Source organism: Amphiprion ocellaris, chromosome 8 (assembly GCF_022539595.1).
Source record: "Amphiprion ocellaris isolate individual 3 ecotype Okinawa chromosome 8, ASM2253959v1, whole genome shotgun sequence".
Lineage (NCBI taxonomy): Eukaryota > Metazoa > Chordata > Actinopteri > Pomacentridae > Amphiprion > Amphiprion ocellaris.
The window spans coordinates 30,041,164-30,054,388 of NC_072773.1; the positions used below are offsets into that span (position 1 = coordinate 30,041,164).

Consider the following 13,225-nt stretch of genomic DNA (forward strand, 5'->3'; position numbering starts at 1 on the left):
ATGTACCATTTATAACCCTCGAGGAATAGCCATTACATAGCGAGGGTGTGACAGCAGATGAGCAGAGACGTGGGCTAGAGTTGCAGGCATGCAGGAAGCACTCAGACATGGTGGAGAATAGAAAGCAGGGTGGAAGAAAGAAAAGACAGTAGTGGTCGAGTGTGCATGCCTCCTTTCTTTCTATGCTAATTTTCTTGGCAGGCTCTTAAACAGAATTTTAATTTGCTCTGTGTTTATGATTCAGAACAAATGGTGCCATCTCAGAGGCCAATGTAATCTAATTATTAACACAAATGCATGGACGTACATGCACTGATGGGCAAACACACACACACACACACACACACACACGCACAAAGAAACGTACGTTGTAATCTAATCAACTTGGAAAGCATTCCGAACTAATTTTCCATTTCAAAATATGCACTTTGTGAATAGAACACTATGGGCCTTAAGGAAATACTTAAATATTTATACACAGTCCATCTGTGATGTATATAGAGCATCCATATGCACCGTTGGTACTTTTAGGAGGTGAGTAAGAAGGTCAGTCCACTTGGAAAACTTAAATAAATCGAGAATGAAAAGAACTCCTTAAACATCTGATGTACTAAATTTGAAATGTAGTCAAAATGTAGTATTTTTAACCTAAAAAAAATATGACAGATAACTTGATGTAATCAGAGTGTGATGTAACCGGCACCTACAAAAACAAACAAAGCCAGAGGGGATGTTTATTTTGCTGGTATGCTCATTCATCGTGCCTGTATATTAATTAGACCTGATGAAGGATTGTTAGCTCCTGTAGCTGCTTTGCCAGCAAACTCTCTTGGTGTTGAATATGTGTTTAAAATATCTGTTTGCTCTTTTTTTTATTTAAAAAAAAAAAAAAAAAAGAGTCCTCACAATAGCACTGCTTAGAAACTGTGAAGACGCTGCACAATCAGAACAGGATTTATTCATCATTTACAAACCAATGATGCTGTTACTGCCACAATAACTGCTTTTGCTTCTAGAGCAATAATTTTAGGGACTGGTTGCTTTGCACAACATAACGCAGGGATGCGTCAAACAGTGAACAATCCAAATATCCCATTCATTCTTTCATTAGTTTGACTACTCACACAACGCATATGGCAATAAAATTGCATCTAATTCTCACAAGAATCTGATAAAAGCAATATCCTAATATGGCAGTGTCTGCTGTAGAAACTTCTGTAATAAAGTGAATTCCCTAGAAGCATTGGTGTTTTTTTTTTTTTGAGTTTTATTACCAGTTGATTGTATGCATATAAGGTTTGTGTTTCCACAAGACAAGAAGTTTGTTCAGACTGCAGGGTTATTTTATGTAGATCTGTATTCTTCTCATCCTTCCATGAAACTGGGCCTCAGATTGCAAGGAACTGATCTTGTGGTCTAATCATGTCATACTGTCCAAAAAATAAATAAATAATCAAAGGAAAAATGTAACATTTAATCAAAATCAATTTAATCTATATGTTTCTTGTAAGAGTTTACCAAAAATAATACATTTACACGCAACTTCTATTAAAAAAAAAATTAAATTCTGCACTCTTCAGCACAAATGAAGGCCATTAGTGACTCTGCTGCAACCAAACGTTTCCTGACAAAAATTCAGGGACAATTCAGCTGAACTGCAGCCTTTGCAGCCAGAGCAGAGAGGATGAGAACTAAATTTTAAAAATAGTCAAAAAATTCAAAAAACAAAAAAAACGAGTCACCATTTTATTGGTTACATCAATGATAACTGTGGCATACTGCACAAAAGACATTTTTGAGTTCTTGCTACTTCTAGCTCTGGTTTTGCTGTTTTTGTAGAAGTGCCAGACTTTATATTGCAGTGAAAAATGAGCCCACAGTGAGTAAAAAACATGGCAAGTGAAAAAAAAACACCCAGAAACTGCTTGGAGTCCAGAGGGATAATATGCAGTATGAAACCTGCAAAGGGATGAACAAACTTTGTGTCAGGAATGAAATTTACTATTAACATAGTAATTCAGTGAAATATAGAATTTTAATGTCACTTTTAAGTTTGAACTCCATGTAATAGATCAGTTTTACAGTTGTTTGCTTTGCAATTGATGTGCTTGTTTGAAACATGTTATCAAAGAGGTGAGACTTGGACTGTAACTATTTTCTGTGCTTCTGTGTTTAAGTTTTAAGTCCTAGCTTAAAGAAATTACATAAAAACACACAACACAAAGGAGAATGGCAGAACTGAGTGCTAAAGACAGGCATAGGACCTTGTCAGACCAAAAACCCAGAACAATTTATATGCACGATTTCACAAACAGGAATCTCGATAACATGCCTGCTTACAGGTTGTCCATTCGTTGCTTCTGGTAGTTGAAGATTACAGCTTGATTGGTGATGAAACTCATCAAAATCATGCTTGATAAATAGGAAATTAAATAGCCTAGTATACAGTGTAGGCTCAGAATTCCCATCACACAACTGTGGAGATAATATAATGGAAAAGGGAACAACGCTGCATAATTAATGTGGTTGCTCTGCTTCAGACCCTCTGCCTCTCTGCAGATCTTCAGCACAGTAAAAGTGGTTTGCAATCAGTCAACAGCACATATTTTTGTGTCAAAGTTTATCTCTGCGTAAAATCGCACCAAAATCTCAGCAAGATTCAATTAAATTTATGGATTTTGATTGAAAAATTTGCTGTCATACATGTTCCTACCATCAGACCTGTGCAACATTTTCTTGCAACTTGAAGCATTTACACTGAAAATGGATGCTTAAAGTCTAGTTTTTCTTCTGTTGCTTTTGCATTTCTACAAGTTACCTAATACTATATGTAGTGTATTTACATCTGTGCATATGTGTGTGTGAGAGACCCCCAGTGGGAATGACATTTGAAAAAAGCACCCTGCTATGAGCAAGAGAGCTATCCCAGTGGTTTATGTCTGTCAGCAAAACTATGTGCGCACACACACACACAGACACACACACACACACACACGCACACACACACACACACACACGCACACACACACACACACAGACAGCTCCTGGTTGTTAAGAGTCAAGGCAAGCTGTTCGTTTGTCAGTTGCATGTCATCCTTAGTAAATGGGGTTAACAGCCAGTGCTGTGTTAAAAGAGGCAGGGATAACAAGTACTTATTCCAAGGGGAGAGATGGGAGGGACCTTCGAGAGGCAGAGAGACATCAGCAGGGAGGAAAAGGGTGAGAGAGAGGGAGAACATATTCTAGAAAGTGTAAAAATTCTCTGATTTAAGGCTTGTGATTGAGGATAATAGTTTGCTACCCTGCTGAGTTTGCTGTGCTGAGCTAAGAGAGCAGGGGAAAAATGGGGACTGGAGTGGGTAAGGAGGGGTCGTTTATGAAATCGCTCTAGGATGGACAGATGATGAAGATGAGGAGGAGGAGGAGGAGAGCAGAAACGGTTTGAAAGAGTGTGTGTTTGTGCCATTTGTGGAACTGAAAAAAAGGCTTCTGTAATATTGAGACTGAGCTGGATGCTTTTTTGGGTAATTTACACACACACGCTGTGAGGTCCATGCTGAATTTTATTATCTCCTGGAACAACATCTCCAAGAGTTTACACCAGATTTTTATCTTAGCACTGCAAACACAAATACACCACTTCACTGTGAGTGTGTGCATTCTGTGTGTATATTTGTAAGTGTGTCCTTCAGCGTATGTCATGTGCTGAGTAATGCCTAATTTCGCCGAGAATTTATCATAGTTTATTGGAGTCTGTGGCCCCCTGCCTGACTCACTATCTGCCAGACTGGTAATTATTAGCATCTTAGTACAACACAGCCTCAAACTGTTGACACCTTCAGCTGCATTACAGAGCTAAGAAGCACACAGACACTGCACGGAGCCCCGTCTCCATTCCCACTTCGTTATTATGCGCCAAATATTATGCTCTTGTTTGATTTCACTTAGAGGCATTCAGACAAATTCTAACTCATGCTCGGTAGCGTGATCATAGATCTAACCAGCACTAGGAACAGTAACATGTGGAACAGGTGTGTAAATTTGATGAGTGGCAGCATCTATCTGCACTGCAAGAAGGTCAGACACATGATGCAGCTAAAAACCAACCCTTTGTCTGTCTGCATTTTCTCAACAATCCTCAACAGAAGAGTCAAAAGCAAACAGCAAACACCAGAGTCCATGGCCACGGCCTTCAAAGCCCAGATTTGGTGCCCTATGGTACATTCTAATGTCTCTATTATACCATATACAATAATCCAAAGTATTGTGTTTTTAATGCAAATGGTTGTCACTGGAGAGGAGGAAGTTACAGTACTTGAGAAAATGAATGCATAAGTTACTTTTTCTAGGTCTGATTGTGGAAAAAAAAAGGATTTTGGCCTGGAGATGGTTTCAGTATGAAGAAAGCAGGACTGTATGGCTTCTTCTGATGTTTGTGTCCATGGTTAAATTGGAATCAAAAAGAACTACCAGATATTTGGTGTTATATTTTATGTTGAGTGACAGTGGACCAAGGCTATTTTCACAAATATTTGTATATGTGGGACTGAACAGAGATAGTCCTGATTTTGATTTGTTTTGCTGAAGAAAATGCTGTTGATATCTGCAGTGTGACAGTCTGAGAGAGCAGCGAGGCTTCTTGGGTCACCAGAAGGTAAATCTGTGTGTCGTTGGCATAGCAATGAAAAGGTACATTGTTCTGCTGGATGATTTGTCCCAGTGGAAGCAAGCAAAATAGAGAACAAAAATATAACTATAACTGAACCTTGCAGTACACCATAAGTAATCATAGGTGACCACCTATGGTGATCGCTTGATTTCTTTTTAAAACGTAAGAAAAAAGAACAACTGTCTTTGATAGTACGTGGTATGGTGTGAAAAGCTGCAAATAGTTCGAAAAAAATTCAAATAGTGCTCTCTCCTCTGTCGACTGCTGAAAGGGGGTCATTAGATACCTTGAAGAGGGCAGTTTCTGTGCAAAGCTCTGAAATGCAATTGTGAAACCACTTTTCATAATACTTTGAAAAAAATAATAAGTTTAGAAATTGGTCTAAAATTGTTAAGAGCACAGGGATCTAGGTTGGGTTTCTTTAAAAGAGGTCAAACCACAGCATGTTTAAAAGAAAATGGAAAAATGCCATTTGTTAAGGAGCTGTGAGCTGTTGACGATGTGGGCCCAACTGTGTCAATAATCTCTTTAAGAAATTTTGTGGGGAATTAGGACCATATTTAGCATTTTTTAAATTTATTTAAAAAGCGCGCACACACACACACACGCACGCACGCACGCACGCACGCACGCACGCACGCACGCACGCACGCACGCACGCACGCACGCACGCACGCACGCACGCACGCACACACACACACACACAAAAAAAACTCTTATACTGTAAGGTTTATAGTGACATACCACAATGATTGTTGATGTTGTGTTGTACGAGAAAAATATATGCAATGTATATTTTTAAGATGGAACGTGTTTTTTTCCCTTTGTCTTGTAAATCCATATGTACTGATCTATCGATCTTACATTCCAACATTTATAAAATAATCACATGACTCAGATCTCAGCTTAACCTCTAGCCTTCTTCTGCTCCAAAAAGCACAATGCAAATAGATACAGAATTCACTCATTTATTTGTTCACTCCTTATAAGCCCATAAGCATCTGTGTGGCGTTCACGGAAAATGCAGCGTTTTATCGTCAAGTTGCTGGCACCAGTGTTTTCCGAAGAAGCCTGTCTAATGAGGAAGTCCCCTGTCTGTGCAATCAATGCTGTTCTTAATGTGTTTTGTCATCAATTATCTTTGCTGATATTTGTGAAACACTGAAGACAACGCTTCACTTCCTGCTAAATGCATGCACACACATTCATGCATGTGGGGGCGGAACTGATACAGACAAGCGTCATTATCATCTTTGTATTATTTAGAGTAGGTTAGCGGTCGTAAAATGTAAAACTGTTGTGAATCACAACTTGTTAATCAACACTGTTTCATTAGAATCAAAAATCAATACAATAAAGTGGACTTAAATGAGTAGTTGGCTGTTTGGCTTGCAGCCCGTGCTTACACTTAACAGAGAATATAAATATTGAGTGTAGACTTACACAAGGTTTTCATAATGTGAGCCAAACAGGGATGAATGCTGCCAGTTCGTATCTTGTCAAATATGAAATCAGAATTTTTGATAGTGCCTTCTTGACACAGTGAGTCCAGCATCCTTTAAAAATGTCCAATAAACAAAGCAGATCCCAGAATGTGTTTCACAATTTTTATGTCCTCACATCTAAAGGTTGTTTAAAAGGATAACAGCCACAGCCAGATGTCAGACAGGATGGCTACCATTGTCTGCATTTTGTGAAAAACCCAAATAGCTGCAAACAAAATGATCATAATAATCAAACAGTTTCCAATGCCTTCGTTTTTGTCACCTGGGTAACTACAATACATAGTGAGTGATTTTAAAACCATTACGGCCACCTGGCAGCAGTAATGGCTAAAAAGTTAACAAATTAACTTTTCAAAGTAAGACCATAAATGATTCAGCAGCAAGTTAGAGAATGCATAAAATAAAGCAAGACAATCTGTGCATCAATCCTGTCACAGCGCTCATATTTATTTTACTATGTGGTCCACTTTTTTTCATTTTTTTTTATTACTGCTGTCTATTAAAATTAATATGTGTAATCAAACCTTAATGAACTTTTGTACGACTCCTCACTTTTATAAAATCCTCACTCCCGCCTCCTCATTACACGTCGCCTCCTGCTGAGCTCAGTGTGCTGCTGCTCTTACTGATGCCGAGTCAATTACTACCGCAGGTGCTGAGCCTAAAAATGGGCCGGGGAGTATGTGTGTCTGTGGGTGGGGGTTGGTTTAAGGTGTTTGTTCTGTGCGTGTGGATTTTCCAGGGCTGGCGTATCTGCCAATAAGGTTGTCAAGCTTATAAGAGGAGAAAAAAGTCAATTAGTGCAGCAAGAGAGCGAGGGGAAGAGGCAAAACGATAGGTGTTAGTATCAAACAAAGCTCAAGCTCTAAAGCCCACGATCTGTCTATAGGCGTTACAGTGTTTATTTCCATCAAGGGCCCAAAACAGTTGGTAGTCGCTGGATGACGAAAGGTTTATGTGTTTGATGGTCAAATAGCCTTACAGGTCTGGCAATATAGCTGAAAAACTCGTCACAATAAAACGTGTTATTTAGGTTAATATTTATAATTATTGATCATTTTAATGACTTATTTTTAATAAAGACCAACAGAAAAAAAGGCTTAATTTGAGTTTTGATTTCACCAGCATTAGCCTGTGTCTTAAGGCACACAGGTGACAATTTTAATGTTTGTGCAACAATGAAAAAACAAATAAAATCACAAAGAAATCAAAATGAATAAGGATATAGGATTCATCTATTTTGGACACACAGTAAATAAAGAAAGCAAGCAAAACCCAGAGGTGCATGGAGGGTGACTAGTGAGAAGCTGCTATGCTGTGCAGAGGTTTAGGTTCTGAGCATCTAGGAATTGGCTACTGTATCACCAGACTAGGAACACATGAGTCTGTCAGCCACTGGAATAGGCCTCCACCAGCGGAGATCTACTGGCACAGATGGGTGATGTGGCAGCAGACTAGCATGTCTTGGGAGACCTACACAGGAGCCAACAAGGAAAGTGATAAAGGCCGAAAAGCCTGCATCATCAAGGGATATCCTAGGCAGTTATAAACCACGGGATGAGCGTGCTTGGGATTTAGTCATGCAGCTAAACTTACTATGTATTTTTTTTATAGTTAGTAAAAGAAAGACGGAAAGAGAAGCAAGGACAGAAAGAAAGAAAATTTAATGGTAAACTAACCACTAATTTTTCTATGCACAAATCTAATAATCTGACACAAAATCAGTGCCTGAGTATGTTACAACCATAACAGACAGAGACCCTGTGGGGATCGTAAAAGTGCAAACTGAGTGCGTCAACACAGAGAAGGTCGAGAGGTCACCACAGTCAGAAAGGTTTGTCCTCTGGAGAGCATTAATGACATCATTTCTTATTTTTCCAGACAGTAAATATAGTACTGCTTAACATTTGACCCGAGTCTCTTGTGAGAGGAACGCTCACAGAATGTCCTAATTATAGTTTTTTTTTTTTTTGGTCTGATAAGAATAAATTTGTACGATAAATTTTATAACAATCTTCCCAACACGTAGCTATTTCTTGTTGATAAATGGACATTTTTATCGCATGCTCAGTAGTTGTTGAGCTATCCCTTTGTGCCTCAGAGTGTTGGCCTGACGGACAACCAATCAAACATTATCACTGTCCTTTGGACTCACTGCGTGTGGAATAAAAAGGGAAAACATAAAGAACAATGAGAGAGAGATGCACACAGTGTGTGAGATATCTGAGTGTGCTTTTCACAGAGATATTAATTGGACTGGGCTTTGCGGGATTGCTGCTTTGTCTTTTTCTCATTAACAGAGCAAATTAAGAACTTTTCAAATCTTGTTAGTTTGCTTAACATATTCATACGGGGTCTTTCAGTTTGGCTTGCCTCACTTTTAAATACGCTTTAGACAGAGCAGAGCCATTGTTTTCTGCTTTAGTGTTCATTGCCATGCAGTGTGCAGCCTTTGTTGTGTCGTGGGTGGACTCTTTGTAATGGAAATAACAGCAACTTCCAACAAATGTTTGAAAAGCCAAAACACACACACACCAGACTTTGACTTTCACAGCCATGCCACCATGTGCTGTGTGTGGGATGTGCATGTATGTGCATGTAAATTCCCCACACACACAACAAGCAAAGTCGCGAGCATCGGAACACATGTTCTTTATATTATATACATGCAAACGGTCCCATACAAGTGCACACATACAAACGATTCACTGCATACTTGCACACAGTGTTACCGACAAGGCGTATTGTTTGTCCTTGACATTTTCATGTATGACATGAAAGGCTGGTATGAAAGGACCATGTGTTGACATCAGAAATCCTCAAATGTAGAGCGATTTCTTTGTTCCCTCTCTCTCTTAGCTGACTCAATGACTTCTGTGCTTGAGGTGAACTTGTTGTTAATTAACCACATGGCTGCCTGATTGAAATTTGTGTATATAAATTTGCACACAAAGTTTTAGCCACAGAACAAGTGAAGTGGCTTTTCCACATCTCCCCTTCATTAGCGCTGCAGCAAATTGGAATGCTACACACTACAAGCAGTATATTCTAATACAGACATGGTTTGTTTTTCTCCCTTTCGAATTTACCATTTTGCTCCGTGTTTTGAAGTTTTGAAAGGCTACGAGAGACTTAACATATATTTTCTGTGCATATGCTCAAAGCAAAAATAATAGCAGCTGCTCATGAGCCACGCAATAAAAAGTAGGACCTCCTGATTTTGCTATATTTATATAAGAATGTCTGAAAGCGACGTGTATTTTTACATTTGCAGTTTTGTTTGTGCACACTCCAGTGTATAAATAAAGCACCCACAAACCTGCATAATTTGATAACTCAAAATGTAAACTGCATCTTTGCACGGCTCATGGCTTTCTGATAATAGCCTTATAATCTGGTCTGCGCTGCCTTTTCGTTGCACTTCATTATTCAGGCTGATATCACATCCATGTTGGCATTCTTTATATGGAAGGATAGAAAAGAAAGGTTATTTTGTTCTGGTTATTCAAGTGCTTGTATTTCTTTAACTCCTCTCTGTTTGTCAGGTATTTTGGGGCATGGCACTTGTAATTTGCCTGGATCGAGCACAGAAAGATGACGTCCCCAGTTTTAATTTCTCCAACATAGTTGCATTTGTTTAGCTTTCTTTTATGAAAGCAGATTTTAGTGAGCACAGGGCAAACCCATTTGGTATATTTTTGTCTGCTGACAAACATCTGAAATGTGGGTAACAACTCAAAAGTCTGGAAATAGACTTGCATCCTTTCGCTTGCACTGGCCTTCATTCACTTACATGTTAATACTGGATATTATACTACATGTTGGATTGAAAACTGGCATAAACCGTAAGGATGACTATTTACAAAAAAAGTAGAAGAATAGCATCACTGAGAGCCTTGTATACTGAATTGTTTGTCTCTCTCTCTCTCTCACACAGTGCATGTGAAGGCCGGCACATGCGAGGTGATTGCTGCCCATCGCTGCTGCAACAAGAACAAGATTGAGGAGAGATCTCAGACTGTCAAATGTTCCTGCTTCCCTGGACAGGTCGCTGGCACCACTCGGGCTATGCCCTCCTGCGTTGATGGTATGTATTACAGTGTGTGCGTTTGTGTATGTCTCGTATGCATATTCTCACAGCCTGATGCACATCTGCTTTGAGTTGAAATATTTTCACACTGTGCTTTTTCTGAGTATGATAATAGAGTATAGCGTAAGTTCATTTATTTTAGGCAGAGCATTAAAGTTGTGCTTGTGTTTATTGATTCTGAAAGAAATATTAAACTGCTGTGTACAACTTTGCCTTACACTTACACTGTATTAGCAGCAGTCATTTATGTAGGTCACATGTGCCTTGCTAGCATTAGCAAGACAGGGAAAACAGATATCAGGACTCTCTTGGTTGCATTTCTGTGCACTGGTAGTCTTGCATTTCCAGAAAGCACAGAATAGTCTGACTGCACCTCATTATCATTCTGCTAATGTTGAAAAACAGCACTCTGGCTTGTTTGTACTTCTTTAAACTAAACAACCAGTTGAGGGGAGCTGAGCCAGTGGATGCAGCTACACAGTGATTATTTTGGTGGAACATTTGCACACAAGTGTCATTAAACTGGGTAATTCATGAGAAAAACCTTGCACGGTTGCCTTGATGCACAATCCAAATCCTTGCAAACTTTGACATGTTCAACGTGGTAGATTACTAGCCTGGAGATTGTTGTTGTTGTTTTCTGTAGGGAAGTGGATTTGGAAAACAGTCACGTATAGTTAACCAAAAGGGAACTGAGTTAAATGCGCAACCAGTGGTAGGCTTATACCCACAGTCTATATCTGGTGAGTCAGACTAGTGCACTGGTAACCAAAATGCTAAACTGAAATGTGTGAAAGTGAGTCACACAAACAGAAGCCTGTCTCCAACTGTTACTGCTTTTCTGTCCAATGTAATGTCAGCAGCCTGATTTATTAATAAACAGTCTGTCTATTATATTTTGTGATGAATTCACAGGAATTACTGTATTTCTTCAAACGATGATTAAGAAAAAAACATTTTAAAAAAGTGACAGTGTTGAAAATAGCATGATTACATTATTACATTTATTAAAGTAAAGCTTTAGAATGTACAGTGCATTATGTTTAACTGGTGTGCAAATTATATGACAGGATTAAATGCACAAAAAGTTTATCTGTCCTTGTTTTTCCTGAGCTTATATATGGAGACAAACCTTGATTTCTTTGTGTCAACCATGCCACCGGCCATTATCAGAGACCTGGCTTTTAATTGACTATCAGTTTTTAGTTGAAGAGGAAACATTGTACATATATGACGGCATGCATAATGTTACATTGTAAATGAAAAATAATGAAATGCCTGCTGTCCAAACTTACCAAAAAATGGAAGTCTGAATTGTTCTGCAGAGAAAAAATAGAATGTGCTTCTCAACAAATTACAAATTCGACCTTCTCTCCAGAAAATTCTATTTCTTTGCATAGAAATTTTACAAGCAAATATGTCTAGCAGAAAGTGCAGTTACAAACAGGTAATGTGGTCTATCAACAAAATACAAATGTGTTATTAATATATCACTGTAACTGGAAATGCAAGCTGTTCCACCAAAATACTTATTCTTTCAGCACAATTTCCAGTCTTTACATTTTTTTAGGGTTTTGTATATGTTCTCACAGCCTTTGAATAATATCAGAAACTAACAGGGCTTTAAACAGGAAAAAGTTTATTTACATTTAACCAAAACTGGCATGCTGTCTTGACCTTAACAAAGTGCATTTGTTGCTTAGAGCATTGTCTCTGGTGTGAGAGTCGAGCACCATCCAACTCGTGAACCTCCTGCTGACTCGGAAGTGCATCTTGGATGTGCCGCTTAATTTATTACAAAGAAAAACAACACCTCCTTTAAACACAATACAGCTAACAATTTATTTGCACCTTAATGTGAACATGTACTTGGTAAGAAACTTTATTTCTAGGAGACAGGATTTGACAATCCGAAGAGGAATTCTGAAGAAGCAGAAAAGGAAAAATTCTCCATGAAGAATTTTTACATGAAATGTCCTTGCATCTAAGTGATGTGCATTATTTTTCCCTCTAGCAGCATAAAAAAGCTCCCAAAAAGAATCTTTATAGCAAATATTATAATCTCTAGAAAGTGTTATTCTTCTGGAGTGGCCTTGTTGACAACATATGAAAAGTTGATTCTTCAGACCCAGATGTAAGTGGTTTTTTTTACACATAAATGAGATTTGTTTCACAGTTGTGCTCACATTTCTAAGCTAGAGAATATTCCCATATGCCCAGAAAGCAACTGTGGCTACTGTCTGTGCCCACAAAATCAGTATCTGGCAGCCACTGCAGCAGTGACGAGTGGTACTTGATGAAATCACAGGCTGCAGTCTCTATGGCTCTGCTGTTTTTTTAAATTTTTTTTGTGAGTTTTTGTTCAAATATGCTCTGGAGCACAAGGAGCGATATTCATCTAGAGTACAGCAGAGCAAGTGAAGATGAAGGACAAGAATGATGAAGTCCTTTTAACAAAGTAGATATTCAGAACTCAGAAACAAATTACTTAATTCGCCACAGATACACCTCAACAGGTTCACAAACACAGTAACAATTTGTGAATGTGCCAGAGAACGTCAAAGAGACCCAACGTCTGTGAAAAAATGGCTACTGTGTGGCTTATTTCTCTGATAGCGTTGCAAGGTTGATTTGACGTACGCTCATGAGGTGCGAAATCACATGGAAGAAAAAAAACATAGAGTACATCCTGAAAGACCACACACCTCAGGAAACTGGTGCTTTGCTTACGACTGAGGAGGAAAGCCTTGGGGGCAAAGAGTGGGACCTGTTGATGCTATAAATCTCTCTGTGTCCATGGATGCTAGTAATCACAGCAGTGGAACTACAACTAATGAATCAGCAGCTTTGGTGAACTTTGCAATCAACGAGATTGTGTTTCACCTCTCCAAAATCAGGATAAGTCCAAGGTTGGCTGAACTAGCAGTTATCAAAATGACTGTTCCAACTGGTTTATTTCTG

At 38.7% G+C, this 13,225-nt stretch overlaps 1 protein-coding gene across 1 annotated transcript in view; it reads left to right on the forward strand.

Moving 5' to 3' along the window:
* Positions 1-13,225, forward strand: part of LOC111580685 (chemokine-like protein TAFA-2) — an 86,238-nt gene that overhangs the window by 64,893 nt on the left and 8,120 nt on the right. Inside the window, exon 3 of the mRNA XM_023288535.3 lies at positions 10,112-10,261. Within this exon, the coding sequence (XP_023144303.1) occupies positions 10,112-10,261 (150 nt within the window). The remainder of the gene's footprint in view (positions 1-10,111; positions 10,262-13,225) is intronic.